The sequence below is a fragment of the Papio anubis genome, chromosome 5 (assembly GCF_008728515.1).
Source record: "Papio anubis isolate 15944 chromosome 5, Panubis1.0, whole genome shotgun sequence".
Lineage (NCBI taxonomy): Eukaryota > Metazoa > Chordata > Mammalia > Primates > Cercopithecidae > Papio > Papio anubis.
The window spans coordinates 64,104,480-64,131,365 of record NC_044980.1 but is presented as its reverse complement, the minus strand read 5'-3'; the positions used below and the strand labels follow the sequence as shown (position 1 = coordinate 64,131,365).

At 42.6% G+C, this 26,886-nt stretch overlaps 2 protein-coding genes across 19 annotated transcripts in view; both read right to left on the bottom strand.

Moving 5' to 3' along the window:
• The window catches only part of MARVELD2 (MARVEL domain containing 2), a 31,695-nt gene extending 27,241 nt beyond the window's left edge, over positions 1–4,454 (bottom strand). Inside the window, exon 1 of one of the 4 annotated variants that reach the window (XM_021939423.2) lies at positions 4,368–4,454. The gene's annotated coding sequence lies outside the window, so the exon portion shown is untranslated. Of the gene's footprint in view, positions 1–3,784; positions 4,321–4,367 lie in introns of those variants that run through there. The other 3 variants (XM_003899770.5, XM_021939422.2, XM_009208578.4) reach the window with 3 other exon arrangements.
• A 287-nt stretch (positions 4,455–4,741) lies between these two features.
• RAD17 (RAD17 checkpoint clamp loader component) overlaps positions 4,742–26,886 on the bottom strand; it is a 46,786-nt gene continuing 24,641 nt past the window's right edge. For 13 of the 15 annotated variants that reach the window (XM_009208572.3, XM_009208569.4, XM_021939419.2 and 10 more), the window contains 4 exons: positions 24,116–24,265; positions 19,300–19,420; positions 8,578–8,635; positions 4,742–5,514 (listed from right to left, as the gene is read on the bottom strand). In XM_009208572.3, the coding sequence (XP_009206836.2) occupies positions 5,253–5,514; positions 8,578–8,635; positions 19,300–19,420; positions 24,116–24,265 (591 nt within the window). In that variant the 3' untranslated portion in view covers positions 4,742–5,252. The other 2 variants (XM_021939421.2, XM_031666203.1) reach the window with 2 other exon arrangements.

The following is a 26,886-nucleotide window of genomic DNA, read 5'->3' as shown; positions in this document are numbered from 1 at the left end:
CTCTACTGAAAATACAAAAACTAGCCAGGCGTGGTAGCATGCACCTGTGATCCCAGCTACTCGGGAGGTTGAGATATAGATCGCTTGAACCCAGGAGGCAGAGGTTGCCATGAGCCAAGATTGCGCCGCTGCACTCTAGCCTGGGTGACAGGGCTAGACCCTGTCTCAAAAAAAAAAAAAAAAAAAGACAAATATGTATATTTTAACACTATAGATTTTCTATATTTTAAACAATTATATTACCTAGGGATACAGTCATCATTCTATGCCATTTTAAATGCAATCAAGATTTAAAATGTTAGGCTGGGCATGATGGCTCATGCCTGTAATCCTAGCACTTTTGAGAGGCCAAGGCAGGAGGATCACTTAAGGCCAGGAGTGGAAGATCAGCCTGGCAACATAGTGAGACCTGTATCTACCCAAAAAATTTTTAAAAATTAGCCATGTGTGGTGCTGTGCCCAGTCTCAGCTACTTGGGAGGCTAAGGTAGAGGAGAGAATCACCTGACCCCAGGAGTCTGAGGTTACAGTGAGCTCTGACTGCACCAGTGCACTCTAGCCTGGGTGACACAGCGAGTCTCTGTCTCTAAAAAGGGAAAAAAAAAAAAAAAATGAAAACTGAAATATTTATAAATGTAATTTATCTGTGAGACCTATTAAACAATAAAATAAAGAACAAAAGTGACAAAACTTTAACAAAACAGAACGCGAACACACTCCCAAGTAGAGTCATTTCCTCAAACATCTAAATCAAAATACTAAGAGTTTGAGTGTAGCGAAATTTGATGGGTCAGCAAATATTCTTCATTTTCACTTGGAATAGCCTAGGAGAGGCAGTCTGTTAAAACAAAGGGAGTGCACAGCCCTTCCCCTTCCTAAATCAACAAAGTCATTTTAGAGGACTTGCTTCTTCCAGTCTAAAATATTAACAATGGAAACTAGATGTAAAAAAAATTGAATCTCAGAGACAACAATCACCAAAGGCTAAGGCTCCCCCAAGGCACAATAGAGAATGGCAGCAATGACCATTAATATTACTCTTTCCAGAGCAATTCAGGTGATTTACTGTCCCCAAGGAGAGACTCAAGTATCTCAGAAGGTATTTAATCCACTTCAAAAATAAAGCAGAAAATGCACTTTTACTAAGCCTATTGATTCATGAAATCAGTGCTCTGCACCCATACACAGGAAGAAAACCATTTGCGAATTAACTACTAGGGTTAAGGTATGCCGAATTTCTCTCTCAAATTGTTTGTAAGTATTTTGCTTGAAGAATTAAAAATTTTTTTTCATTCACACCCTGCCAACTCTCATTATTGAAGACTTAAACTGGGCACATGGTATTGTACTTGATACTACGGTCTCAAAATTAAAATGGATAACCCCATCTTTTTTGTTATTGTTTTACTTATTTATTACTTATTTACTTATTTAATATTTTAAAGACAGGGTCTCACTCTGTTTCCCAGGCCAGAGAGTAGGAGCATAATCATAGCTCACTGCTGCCTCAGCCTCCTGAGTAGCTGGGACTACAGGCGCTGCCACCATACCCAGCTAATTCTTTTTTTTTTTTGAGAATCGCTCTGTCGCCCAGGCTGGAGTGCAGTGGCTCGATCTCAGCTCACTGCAAGCTCCGCCTCCCGGGTTCACGCCATTCTCCTGCCTCAGCCTCCCGAGTAGCTGGGACTACAGGTGCCCACCACCATGTCTGGCTAATGTTTTGTATTTTTAGTAGAGATGGGGTTTCATCGTGTTAGCCAGGATGGTCTTGATCTCCTGACCTCGTGATCCACCCGCCTCGGCCTCCCAAAGTGCTGGGATTATAGGCGTGAGCCACCACACTCGGCTGCTAATTCTTTAAAATTTTTAATAGACATTAAGTATCACTGTGTTGTCTAGGCTGGTCTTGAACTCCTGGGCTCAAGTGATCCTCCTGCCTTGGCCACCCAAAGTGCTGGGATTACAAGCGTTAGCCACTGCACCTGGTCTGATAACCCCAGCTTTATACTGTTGAACAATTTGGAAATTCCTAAGGCTTTATTTTATTTTACTTTGGAAAACAAAGACCCTTCATTTAACCTGCCTTGCACCAGGCATGCTGAAGGTATACTGGTGGACAAACTAGACTGAAATCCTTGCCTTCATGATGCTTTAACTGGGGGAGTGCCGGGCGGATTGACAGATGATAAATGAAATATACAGTATGCTAAAGAACAAAGTTGAGAAATGGGGTAAAGACTGCAATGGTGACAGGATGTTACAATCTTAAACCGAGTGACCAGGGAAATCTTCATAGAGAAAGGGACATCTGAGTGTAGAACTGAAGGTGAAGGAGGAAGCCCGGCCATTATCAGGGACAAGTGTTCGGGCAGATAGAACAGCTAGCGCAGATGCCCTGAGGCAGGAGTGCCTGGTATGTTCAAGAAATATTCAGGCATGGAGGCTACTGTGGCAGCAGCAAAGTGGGTAAGAAGGTGAATAGTAGAACTGAGGCCATCTGAATCATGTAGGGCCTTGAAAACCACTGGAAAGAAAGGACTTTGTCTTTTGCTGGGAGTGAGATGAGAAGCCACTGGAGAATTCTGAATAGAGGAGTGACATGATTTGACTAATTTTAACAGTATCACTATGGATGCTGTGTTGAGAGTACACTTCAGAAGGCAAGAGGTAAAACAGGAAGACTGGCTAGGCCATTGAAATAATCCAATGGATCTCTGAGATCGTGAGAAGAGGTCAAATGCTAGATAGGTATTTAAAATTTTTATTATAGAAATTTTCAAATATAATAAAAAGTAGAAAGAATAGCATTATGAACCCTTGTGTATCCACATCCAGCTTCTACATTTATCAATTTATTGCCAAACTTGTTTCATTTATACTCCCCATACTATTTCCTCTGCCGCTGAGTCCTCTGAAGTAAACCCCAGACATCTGATCATTTTATCTGTCTATACTTCATTCTCCACCCCTCCCGCTTAGCCTTGGGGAGCAGCAGACTGAAGAGTGTTTCAGATGCGTTAAAAATCCAGGAAGAGATGTAAGGGGGCAAGCAAGGCACAGAGAATATGTACAGACTGGAGACAAGAGAATGGGGTGGAACCCTAGGGTCTTCTAATAGGGCACTCTGACCTTAAAGGATTAACTCTGATGGACCCAGCAGGGTGCCCAGTGCAAAGCAGTTCTGTATATTATAACAATCATTTATTTTTGTACCTTTCTCTTTTATTTCTTTCTCTAAAAAAAGTGTAAGTTCTAGAAATGCTATTACGACTCTAGTTTTTGAAACACATTCCTAAGAAATGTAGAAGCAAAAGCACAACAAATGATTTTAGCAAGTTTTACACAGCATTTACAGGATACACCATGCTTAATTCAACTCACTGGTAAAAATAAGATTCACTGTAATGGATTTAACTCTTCACCTGTGAAGTGGCTTATTTGAATCAAATCACCTTATCCATTTTTAAATAAAAAACAAGCAATTATTATAGAGTTGTGGAAAAGCAAGTTAATGTGATTTTTAGAAGGGAATGGTTAGCTGTATTTCATTACATCTTAAATATCTGGATACCCCTACTGTCTTTCAGGATATCACTGAGAGTCCGTTCTGGTCCCGCAGGCCGCGGCAGCGTGTGTCTTTGTCCCGCTCAGGCCCCGGACTCTTACTTCATTCTCGTACACTCATTTTGGAAAGCCGCGGCAGCGGCAGGAGAAATGGCTCCCCCAGCTAAGTGTCACAGGAATCATGCCTGGTCACCTTTCCACAAACAGAACCACCGGTTTACCTGGCTTAAAAGTTTTGCTGGACCCAAGAAAGGGGTAGATTTCGGATACTTCTGCGCTTCCAAGGGATCGGGAAAAGTTCTGTGGTTCTAACTAACCCACGACTGCCCGGGGGTACCGAGCATTTTCGCTGTGGGGTATCCCCCGCGCCAGCCTCTGGGCGCCCGGTCTCACAAATCTCACTGCGTCCTGGGCTCTGCCCGCGCCGGCTGGGCGTTCGTCTTCGCGTTTCTGGCTGAAACCCACTGTCTTTGGAGATTCCGCCCCAACGAGGCCGAAACTAAGCCGGGAGATCTCCCAGGTCAGGAGCACCGGGATCGCCCCAAGGTGCGCGCCGCGCCCCGCCCCGCCTCGCGCCCGGAAGGACGGCGGCTCGGCCGCACCTGCGTCTGCAGAGCGAAACCCGGCGGGACGCGGGCCTCCCCGATCCCTGGCTCCGGCCTCCCCCGCGGGCTATGGCAGGCTGAGTGCCGCCGAGCGCGGGCACCCTTCGGTCCCCGCACACCTGGGCTGGGGGCCGCCGGGCCCTCCTCTCCCGGTCACGTGGCCCCACTTACCTGCGCAGTCCACCCCGGCCCCACTTACCTGCGCAGTCGCCAGGAAAAGCGCGCACGCCGCCCGGGACTCTGAAACCGGTATCTGACTCCGGGGCGGGGGTGGGGCCGGGCGGGACGAGCCCAGCTTTGCCCGCCCAGCTCTGCCCCGCCCGGCTCTATCGGCCCGACTCCCACTCTGGACCCAGGCTGATCGGTGCCACCGGCCGGCACCTCGCGGCAATGACTACACACGGGGCTCTTTTGGAAAGATAGTTACAGTTCTCATCGCAGCTTTGCCGTCCTCTTCCCTATCTTTTGAAAAGTCTGACACGGGATGAGGGAGATTCGTGCACTGTGCCTAAGGATCTAAGGCAGACAGTGCATGCTAGGTAATTTACGTTAAAAGACAGGAGAAACAAAATGAAATTCAACATTTTAATTGTGATATAAATTATGTAAATACTTTCCAAAAAGTATCTAAGATATTCCACTGTACAACACATCAAAACTATATATGAGAAGCTGAAGACAATGAAGTGTAAATAAGGCACACAGTTTACACTCATAATTGCATCCTGAACTGTGGTATAGTTCATATTTACAACCCCCCATAACGTTTTTGCATCCTGAATTAGTCCTTCACATTTTGATATTTGGCATAATGTTGAAACACACTTTATACACACTGACCGCTCCTTAAACCACTCACAGATTTAATAAATACTACAGAAAAAATTCAGAGATTTGAAGGCTTGATCTTCCATTTACTTCAAGATGACAGAAGAGTAGGTTTCTTGTGATGAAATACTACAAGAATGAAGAATTAACAAACTGTTGTGTAATTCATCAGAAAAGCATATTAACTCTGCTGAAGTACCACTGAATGAAACAAAAATGAATCTGTGAAGTAGGAATCAGATTAGCAGGCTGGCTTCTATGTCCCATCACTCTCATAGTCTTCTATTATTATGTTTTCTTCCATGTCTCCTTGGGCTGAAAAGGGCTGGGGCTGGCTAGCAGGCAGTTCACTGGCACTATTCTGACTCAAAGGAAGAGAACAGGTTTCCGGCGCAGTGGCTTGAGTGGGTTCACCCAGAGATTCCTCTGTAGAATGTCCTCCATTAAGCTGGGCTTCATCTCCGCTGTCAGGGTCTATCATTCCATGTTCCCTGTCAGTCAGGGCTTCCATTTTCAATCTGTCACATTCATTGCAGGCATTAACAAGAACCAAAGGAGGAGATTTTTAAATTACACCATGAGTGTGATGATTATGAAGCCATCTTTCATTTACCTACATTGTGCTGTTCAGCTAGTCCCTTTAACTACAAAAACAAAATTACAAGGTAAATGACAAACTGTGAATAAGTTCCTACAACTTAAAATACAAAAAGGAGCTGAACACGGTGGCTCATGCCTATACTATCAGCACTGTGGGAGGCCGAGGGAGGCAGATCACTTGAGGCCAGGAGTTCAAGACCAGCCTGGACACATGGCAAAACCCCATCTCTACTGAAAATAGAAAAACTAGCCAGGCATGGTGGCATGCGTCTGTAATCCCAGCTACTCAGGAGGCTGAGGCAGGAGAATTGTTTGAACCCAGGAGGCGGAGGTTGCAGTGAGCCAAGCTAGTGCCACACTGAACTCCAGCCTGGGCGGCAACAGAGCAAGACTCTGCCTCAGGAAAAAAAAAAAAAAAAAACCAATCCAAACCACAAGAAAACACCTAAAAATAAAAAGAAATAATGTCTTCAGTAAAGATTTTTTCTTTTTTTTATTGAGACTGTCTTGCTCTATCGCCCCAGCTGGAGTGCAGTGGTGCAATCTCAGTTTACTGCAACCTCTGCCTCTGAGGTTCAAGCGATTCTCCTGACTCAGCCTCCAGAGTAGCTGGGATTACAGGCAGGCACCACCACGCCCAGCTAGTTTTTGTATTTTTAGTAGAGATGGGGTTTCACCATGTTGGGCAAGGCTGGTCTTGATCTCCTGACCTTAGATGATTCACACACCTCAGCCTCCCAAAGTGCTGGGATTACAGGCATGAGCCACTGCGCCTGGCCTACTACTGTCATCTTCTAAACTGGCAAAGATACTTTTAAAACCCAGTGGTGGCAAGGGTTAGGAGAAAAGAACATACTGATACACTGTAAGTGGATATAAAATTGGAAAAATTTTCTTGCCAACGATTTGGCAATAAAGAAGAAAAGCCCCAAAAGGTATATACTATTGATTCAGCAATTTCATTTGTAGGAATTCATCCTAAGTAAATAGTATTTGAAGTGCATGATAACTTATCTACAAGGCTAGGATAGTAAAAGTTGAAAAGAAGCTAAATGGGCAAAAATAAGGTATAGGTTGAATTACAGGAAATTAAACATCTATTAAATATTAAGTACTAATATTTAATAAATATTAAATACTAAACATATGATGGTTTTAAATATGGTCTACATAAATAAAAGATAGTACCAGTCATTGTAATATACACCATGGAAAATACTGCCTCTCGTGGCCAGACGGAGTGGCTCACGCCTGTAATCCCAGCACTTTGGGACGCCGAGGTGGGCAGATCATGAGGTCAGGAGATCAAGATCATCCTGGCCTACACAGTGAAACCCCGTCTCTACTAAAAATACAAAAAAAAAAAAAAAAAAAAAAAATTAGCCGGGCGTGGTAGCAGGTGCCTGTAGTCCCAGCTACTTGGGAGGCTGAGGCAGGAGAATGGCAAGAACCTGGGAGGCGGAGCTTGCAGTGAGCCAAGATCGCGCCACTGCACTCCAGCATGGGCGACAGAGAGAGACTCTGTCTAGGAAAAAAAAGAAAAGAAAAGAAAATACTGCCTCTGAAGTCACATCAAGTAGGTAGTTGAACCAATAATAAAATAGTGAAGATTCTCATTCAGTTTAGGCTTGTGTAAAAGTAATTACTTTTGCAGCAACCCAATACAACTCAGGAGCAAAAATGCAATAGAAGATACTTGTCTTTATTTTGATGCCATAAACTTAGGGGGTCAGGGAAAGGAGCCATCAAAGAGATCTGGTCCTGCTTTCATTCAGAGGGATGTGAGAAGAAAAGCAGTGTTTATGAAATGTATAAGCCCTGATCACATCCCAGTGGGACGATGCTTCAAGATCCATCATGGTCTTTCTGTGATAGGAAAGATGGGCTCCGCATAGCTAAGCCAGTAATCAGAAAAAAACATTAACACTACAAAGGACTTAATGAATCTTTGAGGATAGACAGGGGGAAAAACCTCACATCACAAGAGTTTTCCATTTGGGACCAGAAATAGGAGAAAAGGTAGAAGGAGTCAGAGGTGCCATTTCTATCACTTACTTTTGTCCACGCATCCAGTAAGCAAGATTTTTTAAATCTTTTTTTTTTTTTGAGATGGAGTTTTGCTTTTGTGTTGTTGCACCCCAGGCTGGGACGCAAATATGTAATCTTGGCTCAATGCAACCTCGACCTCCCAGGTTGAAGCGATTCTCCTGCCTCAGCCTCCTGAGTAGCTGGGATTACAGGAATGTGCCACCACACCCAGCTAAATTTTGTATTTTTAGTAGAGATGGGGTTTCACCATGTTGTTCAGGCTGGTCTTGAACTCCTGATCTCAGGTGATCCACCTGCCTCGGGCTCTCAAAGTGCTGGGATTATAGGCATGAGCCACCACGCCCGGCTATTTTTAAAATCTTTAAACAATTCCTGAGCGCTTAATTCGATCTTACAAATAAGCTAAGTCAAACTGAAGTATATGTTTTGTGTTAATCACTGATAATGGCACAGAAGCTACTTTCCAATAAAATGAATCTCATATACACACACACACACACACACACACACACACACACACACACATATCTATTTTTTGCTTGTCTACATTTTCTAAAATAAGAATATATCAAGGACACTGCTCCTTCTGAGGCAGTTCCTAGTCATTGCAGGTCTTCAAGCATAGGCTAAGAACATCTCTCGACAGGAAAGCTGGAAAGGGGTTTCTAGATTTGTTGAATTGGAGGATTTTAAAGATTCCTCTGCCTTTGTGATTCCCTGATTCCATTTAATCTGGTATAGTCCATTGGAAATAAGTGAAAATATGCTTTATATTTAAGAAAAGGAAGGGTCTATAATATAATTATGTTTATAAGTTACTAGGTACAGTATGTCTTTCTTGGATGTTACAGATAACAGTTATTAATTCATATTGAACATACTCAGTAGACATTTCATTATCAGCTTTTTGGAAATTGAGATGATCAGCTTACCTTCCAAAGTGTCGCTTCAGAGGGAGCCTTCCAATATCTTGGATAAAAGAAATCTGAGCTGAAACAGATTTTTTAAAAGTTGTAAACAATTTTCCAAAGAAAATATACAAATGGCCAATAAGCACATGAAAAGATGTGCTTATTCTAATCTTTAGAGAAATGCAAATCCAAGCCATAGTGAGATACCAATTCACATCTATTAAGGATGACTGTTATAAAAAACCAGAAAACAAGAAGTATGGGTAAGGATGTGGAGAAAATGGAACCCTTGTGCATTGCTCATGGGAATGTAAAATGGTGTAGCCGCTGTGGAAACCAGTATAGTGGGTCCTCAAAAAATTAAAAATAGAATTACTGTATGATCTAACAATTCCACTTCTGGGTATACACCCCAAAGAATTAAAAGCAGAGTCTCCAAAAGATATTTGTATGCCCATGTTCATATCAGCATTAACAATAATCAATGGGTGGAAGCAACCCAAGTGTCCGTCAACAGATGAATGGATAACCAAATGTGGTAGATACATCTAATTGAGTATTACTCAGCTTTAAAAAGGACACATGCTGTAACACAAATGAACTGTGATAACATCATTCTAAGTGAGACCAGTCACAAAAGAACAAATATTGTATGATTCCACTTATATGAAGTATTTAGAGTCATAAATTCATAGAGACAGAAAGTAGAATGGTGGCTGCCAGGGGGAAGGGAAAAGGGGAATTAATGCTAATAGTTGTAGAATTTCAGTTTTACAAGAAGCAAAAGTTTCGCAAACTGGTTGCAGAACAAGGTGGATATACTTAACACTACTGCACTGTAAAATTCAAAATGGTTAAGGTGATAAACTTTATGCTTTGTATACTTTATCACAATTAAAAATTCATAAAGAAAAAGAATGACATAGTCAACTTTCAGGATGACAGCATAAGCTCTTGTGTACCCACTCCCAGACATAAGCAAAATTGGTGAAAATTTTTAAAAATCAATCATTTAAAGTCTCTGGAAATTGTCCTAATAGCATACAGCAAATGAGAAGAGATCTATTCAAGAAAATCAAACAGGAAGAATCTGAGGCATCTGAGCCACTCCCATTCTCTCCCTCCTATTCCCAATCCTGAGCTGAGAGGGCTCAGCTTGATGAACATTTTATTCCAGGTGGGTGTAGCCAAGAACTAACGACTCCTTCCTACTGGAGTGTAGCAGGGTGATTGGGGCTTCCTTTCTCCACCCAGCCCTACTCACAGGATAAGAGGTTCTAACCCAAAGGCACTGTCCCCTGTCCCAACTGCAGTCTCCCTTATCCCAGTTTGTTACACAGCAGATGGTACACACTGGGAGAGGCAAGCCAAAATAATCAGAGGCTACCTCTGCAGCTGGGCACCCAACCAGAATAAGTGGCTTAGAGATTTTGCCCACAGGAGAGGCAGTCCATAGCAAAAAGCTCTGAAGCTTTCCCCAAAGGAACTGACATTATTTGAAACATAGTGTGGGGAAATTCAAGCCTAAAGGGCACCCCTGAAACCAGCTCCTCTTAAGTAAGAACAAGCTAAACATAAGCCAACTAGTTCATAAGAAACAACCAGGGAAAGAGACAACTAAGAAGAGCCCTCCTGGTTTCAGAACAACCCTCAGAAACTGGCTTGAAAGCCTACAACTGCCCAAATTAAATTGGATCAGACTGTGGAGAAATTTTGTCCTAGAGCACTGCTGAAAACACGGCAATTAGATAGTAATTAGGGAGTAGTCAGGCTCACGTCTGTAATCCCAGCACTGTCAGAGGCCAAGGTGGGTGGATCACTTGAGGTCAGGAGTTCAAGACCAGCTTGGCTAACATGGTGAAATGCCATGTCTACTAAAAATAGAAAAATTAGCTGCGGATGGTGGCATGCGCCTGTAGTCCCAGCTACTCAGGAGGCTGACGCATAAGAATTGCTTGAGCCCGGGAAGCGGAGGTTGCAGTGAGCCATCGTGCCACTGCACTCCAGTCTGGGTGATAGAGTGAGACCCTTCCCCCACCCTCCAAAAAAAAAAAAGTAATTAGGGGAGCCAACAGCATGATACCAAAGGAAGCAGAGAGCTATACAGAGATATCAGGGAAAGACACAAAGTGAGCTCTGCTAAAACCACCATCATCCCAAGTAAACTGTGGGCACAGCCAAGGATGAGCTCTCTGAAGAAAGAGGGAGGAAGGCTTCATATTGCAAAAGACAGCCTTCATTACATGAGTTTAGCCAAGTTGCTAAACAAATAAACAAGCACACAACAATAAAAACAAGCCCCAGAGGAGGAGAATCAATATTCTCCAAAATTGCTACAATATGTTCCCTAAAACATCTAGTTTTCAACAAAAAATTATGACATGTAAAGAAACAGGAAAGTGTGACCTACCCACAAGAAAAATATGGGCAAAAGAAACTGCTTTTGCGAGGGCTCAGACATTAAATTCAACAGAAAAATACTTCAGTAAGCCATTATAAGTATTTTCAAAGTAGAAAAGGAAATCATACTTAAAGTAGTAAAGAAAGCTGTGATGACAATGTCTCATGAAAAAGAGTATCAACAAAAAGACAAAAATTATAAGAAGAACCAAATGAAAATTCTGGAGTCAAAAAGTACAATAACTAAAATGAAAAATTCACTAAAGGGACTCAACAGTAGATTTGAACCAGAATCAAACTTGGACATAGGCCAGGCATGGTGCTCATGCTTGTAATCCCAGCACTTTGGGCGGCTGAGGCAGGTAGATCATCTGAGGTCAGGAGTTCAAGGCCAGCCTGGTCAACATGGCGAAACCCCATCTCTACTAAAAGTACGAAAATTAGCCAGACACAGTGGCATGTGCCTGTAATCCCAGCTACTCAGGGGGTTGAGGCAGGAGAACTGCTTGAATCCAGGAAGTGGAGACTGCAGTGAGCTGAGATGGTGCTACTGCACTCCAGCCTAAGCAACAGAGGGAGATTCTGTCTCAAAAAAAAAAAAACAAAAAAACGATTTGGACATAGATTGACATAGAGAAAACAGAAGAAATATGAACAAAATCTCAGAAAGATGTAGAGCACTTTCAAGTGAACATAACCTAATGAAGGACTAGAAGGACAGAAAGAGGCAGAAAAATATTTAAAGAAATAATGGCTGAAAATGACATAGTAAATAAAAGCGGAAGAAACAGTATAAAAATTTGTAAGAAAAACCAAAACATCTTACTTTTACTAATTTTTATAAACTTTTTAAAGTTTGCACATCTAACACTATGAGGACCTTTGGATACTTACCTGTTAAAAATTCTACTACACAGGCTGAAGCAGGCGGATCACCTGAGGTCAGGAGTTTGAGACCAGCCTGGCCAACACAGTAAAACCCCATCTTTACTAAAAATACAAAAATTAGCTGGGTGTGGTGGTGTGTGCCTGTAATCCAAGCTACTCAGGAGGCTGAGGTAGGAGAATCACTTGAACCCGGGAAGCAGAGGTTGCAGTGAGCCAACATGGTGCCACTGCACTCCAGCCTAGGAGATACAGCAAGACTCCATCTCAAAAAAAAAAAAAAAAGCTACTACAATCAGAGTTATTTTAATTAACAAACAAAATTGTATATATTTACTGTGGGCAACATATTGTTTTAATACATACATTGTAGAATGACAAACTATAGCCAATTAACATATATATTACCTCACAGAGTTATTATTTTTGTGGCAAAGTGGCAAAGACACTTTACATTCACTCTCAGCATTTTTCAAGAATACAATATATTGGTTGGGTGTGGTGGCTCACACCTGTAGTCCCAAGCACTTTGGGAGGCTGAGGTGGGAGGATTGCTTGAATCCAGGAGTTCAAGACCAGCCTGTGTAACACGGCAAAACCCCATCTTTAGAAAAAAAAAATACAAAAATTAGCCAAGTGTGGTGGTGCGCACCTGTGGTTACCAGCTACTCAGGAGGCTGAGGTGGGAGGATCACTTGGGCCAAGGAGGTTTAGGCTGCAGTGAACCGTGATCACACCACCACAATCCAGCCAGTGATACTGTGACTCAAAAAAAGAAACAAACCCCCACCCCACACACAAACTACTACTTATAGTCACCATGTTGTAAAACAGAACTCTTGAATTTACTCCTCCTACGTAACAAAATTTTGTATTCTTTGATCAACATCTCCCCTATCACCCAAGCCATGGTAATCCCATTGTGTGCAGTACTACTATGAGATCAACTTTTTTAGCTCCTATATAAGTGAGAATATGCAATAGTTGTCTTTCTGTGCCTGGCTTATTTCATTTCAAATAAGGTCTTCCAGGTTCATCCATGTTCTTGCAAATGACAAAATTTTGTTCTTTTTTATGGCCAAATAATATTCCATTGTGTATATATACCACATTTTCTTCATCCAATGGACAATTAGACTGACTCCATACCTTGGTTATTGTGAATAATGCTGCAATAAAACATGGGAGGGAGGCCAGATATCTCTTCAACATATTGACTTCATATATATATATATTTTTTTGAGATGGAGTCTGGCTCTGTCACCTAGGCTGGAGTGCAGTGACATGATCTCAGCTCACTGTTATAACCTCCAACACCTGGATTCAAGCAATTCTTCTGCCTCAGCCTCCAGAGTAGCTGAGACTACAGGAGTGTACCACCACACCTGGCTAATTTTTTATATTTCTGGTAGAGACGGGGTCTCACCACGTTTGCCAGGCTGGTCTCAAACTCCTGGCCTCAAGTGATCTGCCTGCCTCGCCTCCCAAAGTGCTGGGATTATAGGCATGAGCCACTGTGCCTGGCCTCGACTTCATATTCTTTGGATATATGTCCAGTAGTGGGACTGCTGGATCATATGGTAGTTCTATTTTTAGGGTTTGTTTTTTGAGACAAGAGTTTTGCTCTTGTTGCCAGGCTGGAGGGCAATGGCGTGATCTTGGCTCACCACAACCTCTGCCTCCCAGGGTCAAGCGATTCTCCTGCCTCAGCCTCCCAAATAGCTGGGATTACAGGCATGCACCACCATGCCCGGCTAATTTTTGTATTTTTAGTAGAGGCAGGGCTTCACCATGTTGGTCAGGCTGGTCTCGAACTCCTAACCTCAGGTGATCCTCCCACCTTGGCCTCCCAAAGTGCTGGGATTACAGGTGTGAGTCACCATGCCCAGCCTATTTTTAGTTGTTTTTTTGTTTTGTTTTGTCCTTTCAGTAGAGACGGGGTTTCACTATGTTGCCAGGCTGCTCTCAAACTCCTGACTTCGTGATCCGCCTGCCTTGGCCTCCCAAAGTGCTGGGATTATAGGCGTGAGCCACCGTGCCCGGCCTATTTTCAGTTTTTTAAGGAACCTCCATACTGTTCCTCAAAACAGCTGTGCTAATTTACATTCTTACTAACTCTGTAAGGATTCCCTTTTCGCCACACCCTGGCCAACACTTGTTACCATTTGTCTTTTTGATAACAGCCATTCTAACTGGTGTAATATGAAATCTCATTGTGGTTTTAAAGTGTTTCCCTGATCATTAGTGTTAAGTTTTAATGTTAAGCAGTTTTTCATTTACCTATTGGCCATCTGTATGTCTTCTTTTAAGAAATGTCTATCCTGTCCTTTGCCTTCTAAGACAGCATCTCACTCTGTGTCCCAGGCTGGAATGTAGTAGCATGATCTCGGCTCACTGCAACCTTCCCTTTCCAGGCTCAAACCATCCGCCCACCTCAGCCTCCAAGTAGCTGGGACTATAGGTGTGTGCCACTACACCTGGCTATTTTTATCTTTTTTTTTTTTTTTTAAACAGAATTTTGCTCTTGTTGCCCAGGCTGGAGTGCAATGGTGCAATCTTGGCTCACAGAAACCTCCGCCTCCCAGGTTCAAGCAATTCTCCTGTCTTAGCCTCCTGAGTAGCTGGGATTACAGACGCCTGCCACTGCACTAAGCTAATTTTTTGTATTTTCAGTACAGGTGGGGTTTTGCCATGTTGGCCAGGCTGGTCTCGATCTCCTGACCTCAGCCGATCCACCCACCTCGGCCGACCAAAGTGCTGGGGTTACAGGCGTGAGCCACCGCGCCTGGCCAATTTTATCTATTTTTTTGTAGAGACAGGGTTTCACCATGTTGCCTAGGCTGGAATTGCCTGTTTTTTAATTGGGTTGTTTTCTTACTATTGCATTCTTTGAGTTCCTTATATATTTTGATTATTAACCCCAATCAGATGTATAATTTACAAATATTTTCTCCCACTATGTAGGTTGGCTCTTCATTCTGTTGTTTCCTTTGCTGTGCAAAGGTTTTCCAGTTTTGAGGTAATCCTATTTGTTTATTTTTGCTTTTGTTGCCTATAATCAGGATCTTTAAAAAATAGCTCTTTGATATGAACAGCTTAGAGATGTGATCCCCGAATCAGAATTTTTAATTAGTGGATAAATGATAACAGTTAACTTCACCAGCAATTTTACCATCAGTTTCTCTTTTGTAATGTGTATTTTAAGGGCCATATTTCATTAATGATCACCTGTCTGTGGTGCTAATCTTCAAAAGAGAAAACAGAATTTGTGTCATATTAAAAATATTAGTAATATACCATATAACTTAACAAAACATCTCAGAAATTTTATTTTATTTTTTTGGAGAGGGTCTCGCCCTGTCACCCAAGCTAGACAGGCTAGAGTGCAGTGGGGTGATCACAGCTCACTACACCCTTCACTTCCCGGGCTCAAGTGATTCCCCTACTCCAGCCTCCCGAGTAGCTGGGACCACAGGTGCAAGCCACCACACCCAGCTAATTTTTAAATTTTTTTGTAGAGACAAGGTATCACTGTGTTGCCTAAGCTGGTCTCAAACTCCTGGGCTCAAGCGATCTTCCCACCTTGGCCACCCAAAGTGCTGGGATTATAGGCATGAGCCGCCATGCCTGGCACAGAAATTTTAAACAGAGTTGACCTTATCAGTGATCAGAAGAAAGGATTAAAGAGTAAATATCTACTTTGATACAATGAAGTGTTTTTATCTTATAGCTTTTGTGAGTATTGATACTTAAAGTGTTTAAAATGTTGTGTATTCATAGGCAAAAATAACGTTTATGCAGTGGACATGATGAATCTGTTGGTCAGAATCCAGATATCTTTCCTCTCCTTGCCATTTTTTTTAAGATCACTTCTGTGGTATTTCTGCCAAAAAAATACATATCCTGAATCCAGTCATGAGGAATCACCAGACAAATCCAAATTGAGGGATAGTATACACCGTAACTGTCCTGTATGCCTCTAAAATGTCATGGACAAAGAAAGACTAAAAAACTGTTCAGATGAAGGGAGACTAAAAACACATGGAAACTGAATCACTAAATGCACGAGGTTATCTTTCATTGGCTTCTGGACAAGAAATGGGGAGTTATCATTTTACAAAGGATATTACTAGGGCTGGGTGCGGTGGCCTGTGCCTATAATCCCAGCACTTTGGGAGGATGAGGCCAGAGGATTGCTTGAGGTCAGGAGTTCAAGACCAACCTGGTCAACATAGCGAGATCCCGTCTCTATTAATTAAAAAAGGACATTATTAGGACAACTGGCAAAATTTGAATGGGGACTATAAAATAAATGGTATTAATGCTAATTTCCTGATTTGATGTGCATACTGTGGTTATGCAGGAAAATATCCTTGCTTTTTAGCAAGGGCAGACTTAAGTTTTTAAGAATAATGGGATATCATGCCTGCAATTTACTCAAAACTAGTTTAGCAAAATAATACATATATGTGCATGCTTATAAAGAGAGAGAATATAATTAGGCAAATATGGTAAAAAATGTAACAATGAGGAAACTTAGTGAAGGATATACAAGAATTTTTTTGTACTATTCTTGCATCTTTACGTTTAAAATAATTTCTATTTTTTTTTTTTTTTGAGATGGAGTCTCGCCCTGTTGCCCAGGCTGGAGTGCAGTGGCGCCATCTCGGCTCACTGCAAGCTCCGCCTTCTGGGTTCTTGCCATTCTCCTGCCTCAGCCTCTCGAGTAGCTGGGACTACAGGCACCCGCCACCACACCCAGCTAATTTTTTATATTTTTAGTAGAGACGGGGTTTCACCGTGTTAACCAGGATGGTCTCGATCTCCTGACCTTGGGATCCACCTGCCTCAGCCTCCCAAAGTGCTGGGATTATAGGCATGAGCCACCGCGCCCGGCCTAAAATTTCAAAATAAAGTTTAAAAACTAGTGGTCGGGTGTGGTGGCTCATGCCTGTAATTCTGCACTTTGGGAGTCCAAGGTGGGCAGATCACTTAAGGCCAGGAGTTCGAGACCAGCCTGGCCAACATGGTGACACCCCACCTCTACTAAAAATACAAAAAAAATTAGCCAGGTGTTGTGGCACATGCCTGTAATCCCAGCTACTTTGGAGGCTGAGGCGGAAGAATCACTTGAACCTGGGAGGCGGAGGTTGCGGTAAGTCAAGATCATGCCATTGCACTCCAGCCTCGGCAACAAGAGTGAAACTCCGTCTCAAAAAAAAAATAATAAAAAGTTTAAAAACTAGTGTAATCTTTTGTTTCCTTCTTTCTTTTTTTTCCGAGCTGGAGACTCGCTCTGTCGCGCGATCTTCGCTCACTGCAAGCTCTGCCTCCCAGGTTCACGCCATTCTCCTACCTCAGCCTCCCAAGCAGCTGGGACTAGGACTACAGGCGGCCGCCACCAGGCCCAGCTAATTTTATTTATTTATTTATTTTGTATTTTTACTAGAGATGGGGTTTTACCATGTTAGCCAGGATGGTCTCGATCTCCTGACCTCGTGATCTGCCCGTCTCGGCCTCCCAAAGTGCTGGGATCACAGGCGTGAGCCACCGCACCCAGCCAAAAACTAGTGTACTCTTAAAGCAATTGGCAAGGAGAAGGGAAATCTCTGGATTCTGATCAACAGATTTATCATGACCACTGCCCAAAAATTATCCCATTTTTGCCTATGAATGCACAACATTTTCAAAACGTATCCAGGTGTATACTGCCACAGGCATAGTAATGTTTGTAGCATTATAATTTCATAACATAGAAACATAATGAAAATATACTATTAATAGGCATTTTTGTAATACTGAAATCAACCAAAATACACATCATAAGGTTAAATAAAATGTTTATAAATTTGGAAAATATGAGTTAGATTTCAATACACTTTAGCATACTGCTCTGACATTAACTTATAAGATATGAAAGGCTATCCACAGTAAGTGATATAAGCAAATGAAAGCTTGCCTCATTCTGCATGTCTCTACATTCACAGAAGAGTATCTGGAAGAGTTTACATTAATCTGTCAAAGCAATGTCAAAGCAACCTGTGGTTGTAGGGGAAGTACTTTCAATTTTTACTTTAGGAAGTTCTTTTTTTTTTTTTTGAGACAGAGTCTTGCTCTGTCGCCCAGGCTGGAGTGCAATGGCCCGATCTCGACTCACTGCAACCTCTGCCTCCCGGGTTCAAGATTCTCCTGCCTCAGCCTCCCGAGTAGCTGTGATTACACACGCATGCCACCACACCCGGCAAATTTTTTGTTTTTTTTAAGTAGAAATGGAGTTTCCCAGTCTTGGCCTCCCAAAGTGCTAGGATTACAGGCGTAAGCCACTGTGTCCAGCCCTTTATATATTTCTGTATCGTTTGATGCTTTTTGTTTTTTTGAGACAGACCTCACTTTGTCACCCAGCCTGGAGTGCAGGTATGCGATCTCGGCTCACTGCAGCCTCCACCTCCTGGATTCCAGTGATTCTCCTGCCTCAGTCTCCTGAGTAGCTGGGATTACAAGCGCGTGCCACCGCACCTGGCTAATTTTTGTATTTTTAGTAGAGACAGAGTTTCGCCATGTTGGCCAGGCTAGTCTCGAACTCCTAACCTCCAAGGATCTGCCTGTCTTGCCCTTCCAAAGTGCTGGGATTACAGGCAAGAGCCACCGCAGCTGGCCTGTTTGATGCTTTTTTAAAAAAAACATAAAGGATGCAGAATTATGTGGATCAAAAAATAAAAGGAAAAAAAGTATCTCACTGCATATAGCAATAAGTTGGCCCACAAAAAGATACTGATATAAAACCCTAGTTCTGGCCATGCGCGGTGGCTCACGCCTGTAATCCCAGCACTCTGGGGGGCCGAGGCAGGTGGATCACAAGGTCAGGAGATCGAGACCATCCTGGCTAATATGGTGAAACCCCGTCTCTACTAAAAATACAAAAATTAGCCAGGTGTAGGGGCACGCACCTGTGGTCCCAGCTACTCCGGAGGCTGAGGCAGGAGAATCGCTTGAATCCAGGAGGCAGAGGTTGCAGTGAGCCAAGATCATGCCACTGCACTCCAGCCTGGGCGACAGAGCGAGACTCCATCTAAAAAAATAAAATAGGCCGGGTGCAGTGGCTCAAGACTGTAATCCCAGCACTTTGGGAGGCCGAGACGGGTGGATCACGAGGTCAGGAGATCGAGACCATCCTGGCTAACACGGTGAAACCCCATCTCTACTAAAAAAAAATACAAAAAACTAGTCAGGCGCGGTGGCGGGCGCCTGTAGTCCCAGCTACTCGGGAGGCTGAGGCAGGAGAACGGCATGAATCCGGGAGGCGGAGCTTGTAGTGAGCCGAGATCCGGCCACTGCACTCCAGCCTGGGCGACAGAGCGAGACTCCGTCTCAAAAATAAAAAATAAAAAATAAAATAAAATAAAATAAATCAATGAAAAACCCTACTTCTTAAAAGAAAAAAAAAACTTATGTTATTACCTTGATTTCTCATTGGAATGGTTAGTAGAGCAAGGTATGGCAATAGCTGAGTTTGGAGGCATAAAGCTGGCAGGCAGAAATCAGGAAAAAGTGCTTTTGCTGCCAGGCAATTTTCCCGATACTGTATAGAAAAGAAAAAAAAAGATGAAAGGAAAAACGAAATTAAAAATATGTATTCCTAGACAAACTAAGTTTACTATATAAACGTACACAGTAAGTTTATATTAACTTGTAGGTTTATATACCACAAATATACTTTTAATAGCTTATATAAGTAGTCCTTTATAGTTTGTCTAACATTGTCTAATAGAGTATTTCACCTACATAACTATTTCACATTTGATAAACAAGAATTTTTAAAAGACATTGAATGTATAAGAAAACCAAATTTAAAACTCAAAGGAATTATTTATGAGCACACACACATCACAAATTACATGAAAATATTATTTTTAATGAAATAATTTGTTTTCTGTAGTCAACATAATGTTACGCTGAGCAACAGAAAAGCACAATCCCTGCCTTCCAGAAGCTAACAGTCTCAGATAATTTATACGTAGCTACAAGGCAAAATTAATATATATGCTATAAAAGACAAAGCAGGCCAGGCACGGTGGCTCACAGCACTTTGGGAGGCTGAGGCAGACAGATCACGAGGTCAGGAAATCGAGACCATCCTGGCTAACATGGTGAAACTCTGTCTCTACTAACAATATAAAAAATTAGCCCAGCCGGACGCGGTGGCTCAAGCCTGTAATCCCAGCACTTTGGGAGGCCGAGACGGGCGGATCACAAGGTCAGGAGATCAAGACCATACTGGCTAACACGGTGAAACCCCGTCTCTACTAAAACTACAAAAAAATTAGCCGGGCGAGGTGGCGGACACCTGTAGTCCCAGCTACTCGGGAGGCTGAGGCAGGAGAATGGTGTGAACCCGGGAGGCGGAGCTTGCAGTGAGCTGAGATCCAGCCACTGCACTCCAGCCTGGGCGACAGAGCGAGACTCCATCTCAAAAAAAAAAAAAAAAAAAAAATTAGCCGGGCGTGGTGGCATGCGCCTGTAGTCCCAGTTACTCGGGAGGCTGAGGCAGGAGAATTGCTTGAACCTGGGAGGTAGAGCTTGCAGTGAGCCGAGATCGCGCCACTGCACTCCAGCCTGGGCGACAGGGCGAGACTCTGTCTCAAAAAAAAAAAAGACAAAGCAAGTCAATGAGATATAAATTGCTTAAAAATGATTAAATTCTCGAAGAAATCTGTTGGAAAAAATGTCCTAGGTAATAAATTATAGGGTAATTTTCAGCTGTATAACTTTAGAATCGGAAGACATCTCAGAGACGACCCAGTCCAGGGGTCATGAATTCAGATATTACAGAATTCAAGCAGGCAATATAAGTGAATGAACCAGCTGGGGACAGTGGTACCTACTACTCTCATCTCAAAGGGGCAGATGCTACATGGCGAGGTGATTGCTGCCACGCAGAAGTATGAGCCAGTGTTATACTTCACTTTCCTTTTGTTTTTTTGAGAGATGGGGGTCTCCCTCTGTTGCCCAGGCTGGAGTGCAGTGGCACAATCATTGTTCACTGCAAACTCTGCCTCCCAGGCTTAATCAATCCTTCCAATTCACCCTCTCAAGTAGCTGGCACTAGGTAGGAAAAACAAAAAAAAATTTTTTCTTTTTCCTGTAGATTTGGGATCTCACTATGTTGCCCAGGCTGGTCTCAAACTCCTGGTGTGTGCCACCACACCCAGCTAATTGTTTTATTTTTTTTTATAGAGATGGGATTTTACCATATTGCCCACGCAGGTCTCAAACTCCTGGGCTCCAGTGATCCTTCCACATCAGCTTTCCAAAGTACTTGGAATACAGGTGTGAGCCACTGCACCTGGCCTTTTTTTTTTTTTTTTTTTTTCCTACCAGGAGATTCCAGAAATTCTGAAGCTAGAAATTCATATCTAACTTTTTTTTTCCCTGAGACAGAGTCTTGTTATGTCACCCAGGATGGAGTACAGTGCTGTGGCATGATCTTGGCTCACTGCAACCTCCGCATCCTGGGTTCACGCGATTCTCCTGCTTCAGCCTCCTGAGTAGCTGGGATTACAGGAGCGCACCACCATACCCGGCTAACTTTTGTATTTTTAGTAGAGATGGGGTTTCACCATGTTGGTCAGGCTGGTCTGGAACTCCTGACCTCGTGTTCTGCCCGCCTTGGCCTCCAAAAAGTGCTGGGATTATAGGCGTGAGCCACCGCGCCCAGTTGAAATTTGTATCTTTTAATCATTAGTCTGATTTTTAAAGATTGGCAATTCATTTTGAAAACTTTGTTGTGTATTTTGTCTTCAACTTGTGTGCCACCCATTTTTTACCTCTAAATAATTGAATCATCTACATTTTTTGCTGTGGAGAGTAAGAACACATTAGGTAAATACCTTGTCCACATAGAGGCAAGGCCAAGATTTCCTCTCCTTTCTTTGATTAATTTAAATTGACAAGCTCTCTATTTATAGTATACAATATGATGTTCTGAAATATGTATATATGGTAGAATGGCTAAATCAAGCCAATTAACATATGCATTACCTTACATACATATATTTTTGTGTGTGTGGTGAGAACACTTAAAATCTACTGTTCTAGTGATTTTCTTTCTTTTTTTCTTTTTGAGACGGAGTCTTGCTCTGTCTCCCAGGCTACAGTGCAGTGGCGCGATGTCAGCTCACTGCAAGCTCCACCTCCTGGGTTCACACCATTCTCCTGCCTCAGCCTCCAGAGTAGCTGGGATTACAGGCGCCCGCTGCCACGTCCAACTAAATTTTTGTATTTTTAGTAGAGACAGGGTTTCACTGTGTTAGCCAGGATGGTCTTGATCTTCTGACCTTATGATATGCCCACTTTGGCCTCCCAAAGTGCTGGGATTACAGGCGTGAGCCACCACACCCGGCAGTGATTTTCAAATACATGATACATTGTTATTAATAGTCACAATGTTATACAACGTATCTCTTGAACTTAAAACTTATTCCTCCTGGCCGGGCACTGGCATGGTGGCTCATACCTGTAATCCCAGCACTCTGGGGGGCCAAGGCACGTGGATCATGAGGTCAAGAGATCTAGACTATCCAGGCTAACATGCTGAAACTTTGTCTCTACTAAAAATACAAAAATTAGCTAGGTAAGGTGGCGCACACCTCTAGTCCCAGTTACTAGGGAGGCTGAGGCAGAAGAATTGCTTTAACCTGGGAGGCGGAGGTTGCAGTGAGCCAAGATTGCGCCACTGCACTCCAGCTTGGCACAGAGCGAGGCTCAGTCTCAAAAACAAAAAACAAAAAAAAAACTTATTCTGCCTGCCTAACTGAAATTTTATATACTAGGGATTTCTATTTTCCAGTCAGCATTCTCAGGTTGAACTAGGGTTTATTTATTTATAATTTTTTTCTTTTTCTTGTAGATATGGGATCTCACTATGTTGCCCAGGCTGGTCTCAAACTCCTGGGCTCAAGTGATCCTCTTGTTTTGGCCTTCCACAGTGCTGGGATTACAGGTGTGAGCCACCATGCCTGGCCCTAAAGTTTGTTTTTAATTGAAACTCAAATATAACTATGCAGCTGGGCGCAGTGGCTCACGGCTGTAATCCTAGCACTTTGAGAGGCCAAGGCAGGTGGACCACTTGAGGTCAGGAGTTCAAGAAGAGCCTGGCCAACATGGCGAAACCCTGTCTCTACTAAAAATACAAAACTTATCTGGGCATGGAAGCACATGCCTGTAATCCTAGCTACTCGGGAGGCTGAGGTGAGAGAATTGCTTGAACCTAGGAGGCAGAGGTTACAATGAGCCGAGATGGCACCACTGCACTCCAGCCTGGCGACAGAATGACTCTGCCTCAATTAAAAAAATAAATAAATAATAAAATATGGCCCGGCACAGTGGCTCACATTTGTAATCCCAGCACTTTGAGAGGCCGAGGCAGGAGGATCACGAGGTCAAGAGATCGAGACCATCGGCCGGGCGCGGTGGCTCAAGCCTGTAATCCCAGCACTTTGGGAGGCCGAGACGGGCGGATCATGAGGTCAGGAGATCGAGACCATCCTGGCTAACACAGTGAAACCCCGTCTCTACTAAAAACACAAAAACTTAGCCAGGCGAGGTGGCGGGCGCCTGTAGTCCCAGCTACTCGGGAGGCTGAGGCAGGAGAATGGCGTGAACCCGGGAGGCGTAGCTTGCAGTGAGCTGAGATCCGGCCACTGCACTCCAGCCTGGGTGACAGAGCAAGACTCCGTCTCAAAAAAAAAAAAAAAAAAAGAGAGATCGAGACCATCCTGGCCAACATGGTGAAGCCCTGTCTCTACTAAAAATACAAATAATTAGTCAGGCGTGGTGGCTGGCGCCTGTAATCCCAGCTACTTGGGAGGTTGAGGCAGGAGAACTGCTTGAACCTGGGAGGCGGAGGTTGCAGTGAGCCAAGATCGTGCCATTGCACTCCAGCCTGGGCAAAAAGAGCGAAACTCCATTTCAAAAAATAAAAAAATAAAAAATAAAATAAAATGTAACTATGCTTTGATTCCAATAAAACTGAACTAATAAAAAATGTATATGTTCTCAAATTTTGATGGTCTTTTTTCCCTTAAAAAATTGTACAAGCATTTAAGAGTAACCTTTTTATGTTTAATAAAAACTCAGAATTGTGGACCTTAGCAACTATTTCATTAAAAATGACACTTTTTTTCCTTTGTTATGTTTTAAAGAAAATAACTGCTTTGAGTTATAATTCATATACTATAAAGTTCACATATTCAAAGTATACAATTTTTTTTTTTACCTTTTTATTTATTAGAAACCACTGAGGTTTGTGCAAGGGTCGAAAACTTGATCCTCCTCCTTGGCAATGAGCATATCCTCGGGCTTTGTTGGAATGTATCACACCTCTCGTAGCTATAGATGTGCTATATTCCCTGAGTAAAGAGCATGTCTAACAAATGAGACAAGATGTGAAAGAAAATAGATTTATAAAAGAGCATTACTGGTATTCCCGATACATACAAAATACTAACCGTATTTAGTTTCTATGTGTTCACTTTCTTCAACATCACTACAGCCTTATAAATAACGGCACTATAAATTTATCTAAAGCAAATTCCACTGAGACATATCAATCAAATTAAATGTGTAAACCCTGAGTGGATCTTGGACAGGGGTAGGGGAAACAACTTTGAATACATTTTTTAGGCAAATGAGGAAATCTGAATAGGGAGAATATATTGCTAGATTAGTGTTAACTTTCTTTGGAAAGTTAATTATATAACTTATTAGTTAACGTAATTAGTTAATATAATTAAAATATAATTGAAACTAAAATATGACTATGCAGCCAGGCACAGTGGCTCATGCCTGTAATCCCAGCACTTTGGGAGGCCAGTTATATTAACTAGTTATAGTTTAGTTTCAGTTGGGTATGATAATGCTATGGTAGTTGTAATAGAACAATGTTCTTATGTTGCTTAAGTATTAAGTGCCATGATGTTCACAATTATTAACACTTTCCAATTATTCAGCCAGAAATAAATATGTAAATATACAGATTAAGAAAAAGTGGCAAAATATGCAAACTGCCAAACAAAAGTTAAGGATATGCAGCTATTCATTGAATTATCATTATTTTTTTCAATTTTTAATTTGTGAGGGTACCTAGTAGCTGTATATTTATGAGTTACAGGAGTTATTTTGATACAATGCATAATAATTACCTCAAGGTAAATGGGGTATCCACTACCTCAAGCATTTATCCTTGGTGTCACAAACAAGTCAATTATACTCTTTTCGTTATTTTGTATTATTATTTAAAACAGGGTCTCGGTCTGTTGCCCAGTCTGGAGTGCGCTGGCACGATCACAGCTCACTGTAACCTCAAAATCCTGGGCTCAAGTGATTCTACCACCTCAGCCTCCCAAATAGCTAGGACTACAGGTGCCTGCCACCATACCTAGCTAATTTTTAAAATCTCTTCTAGAGATGCGGTCTGGCTGTGTTTCCCAGGCTGTTCTCAAACTTCTGACCTCAAGTGATCTTCCTGCCTTGGACTCCCAAAGTGCAGAATTAGTGGCAGGAATCACTGCTCCTGGTTCACTGTACTATCCTTTTAATTTATTTATAGGTTGGAAAATTTCAAAATAAAAAAGAAACAATTATTTTAAACGTTAAGCAAATGCAACTGCTGAGTAATGAAGCTCTATATCATAAATGGTTTTTCTGTGTCTTTCCTAATTTTACTTATTACTGTTATTTCAATGTTTTAATTTTTTGAGACAAGGTCCAGCTCTATTGCCCAGGCTGGAGTGCAGTGGTGTGATCTCAACTCACTGCAGCCTCTGCCTCTCGGGCTCAAGCCATCCTCCCACCTCAGCCTCCTGAGTAGCTGGGACCACTACACCCAAGCAATCTTCTTGGCATTTTTTGTAGAGATAGGGTTTCGTCATGTTTCCCCAGCTGGTCTCAAACTCATAAGCTCAAGTGATCCACCTGCCTCGGCCTCGTTAAGTGCTGGGTTTACAGGTGTGACCCACTGAGCCCAGCCTTATTTTAGTATTTATAACACACAGAAATATTAGCATATCAAAACAGTGTTGTCCAACAGAACTTCCTGCAATGATGGAAATGTTTTGTATCTGGGCTGTTCAATAAAGTAGCCATCAGCCACATGAAGTTACCAAGTACTGGAGATGTGGCTAGTATGACTGAGGAACTGAATTTTTAAGTAAATTTAAATAGCTACATGTGGCTGGTGGCTATTGTACTGGTAAGGGCAGTTTTAAGACGTTAAGAACAAAATACAAATTTTATAGTAAATAGTTTAAAATATGTAAAAGAAATAAATTTTAAAAACTAGGCCGGGCGCGTTGGCTCAAGCCTGTAATCCCAGCACTTTGGGAGGCCGAGACGGGCGGATCACGAGTTCAGGAGATCGAGACCATCCTGGCTAACACGGTGAAACCCCGTCTCTACTAAAACACAAAAAAAATTAGCCGGGCGAGGTGGCGGGCGCCTGTAGTCCCAGCTACTCGGGAGGCTGAGGCAGGAGAATGGCGTGAACCCGGGAGGCGGGGCTTGCAGTGAGCTGAGATCCGGCCACTGCACTCCAGCCTGGGCAACAGAGCCAGACTCTGTCTCAAAAAAAAATAAATAAATAAAAAAAACTAGCAGAAAGTGTAGCAACATGTACGGTTCCTTCTCTTGTATCTACTTTTCAATGGTTGTCATATTTTGAGTATGTATTAATTTTAAAATCAGAAAATAAGCTGAGGCCACGCATGGTGGGTCACGCCTGTAATCCCAGCACTTTGAGAGGCCAGGGCAGGCAGATCACTTGAGCTTAGGAGTTCGAGACCAGTATGGGTAACATGGTGAAACCCTGTCTCTACCCCCCAAAAAAAAAAAAACCAGCTAGGGATAGTGGTGCTTGCCTGTAATCCCAGCTACTGGATGGGGGAGTGCATGAGGTTGGAGGATAGCTTGAGCCCAGAAGGTCAAGGTTGCAGTGAGCAACCACTTTGTACCACTGGACTCCAGCATGGGCAAAAAAGTAAGATACTGTCT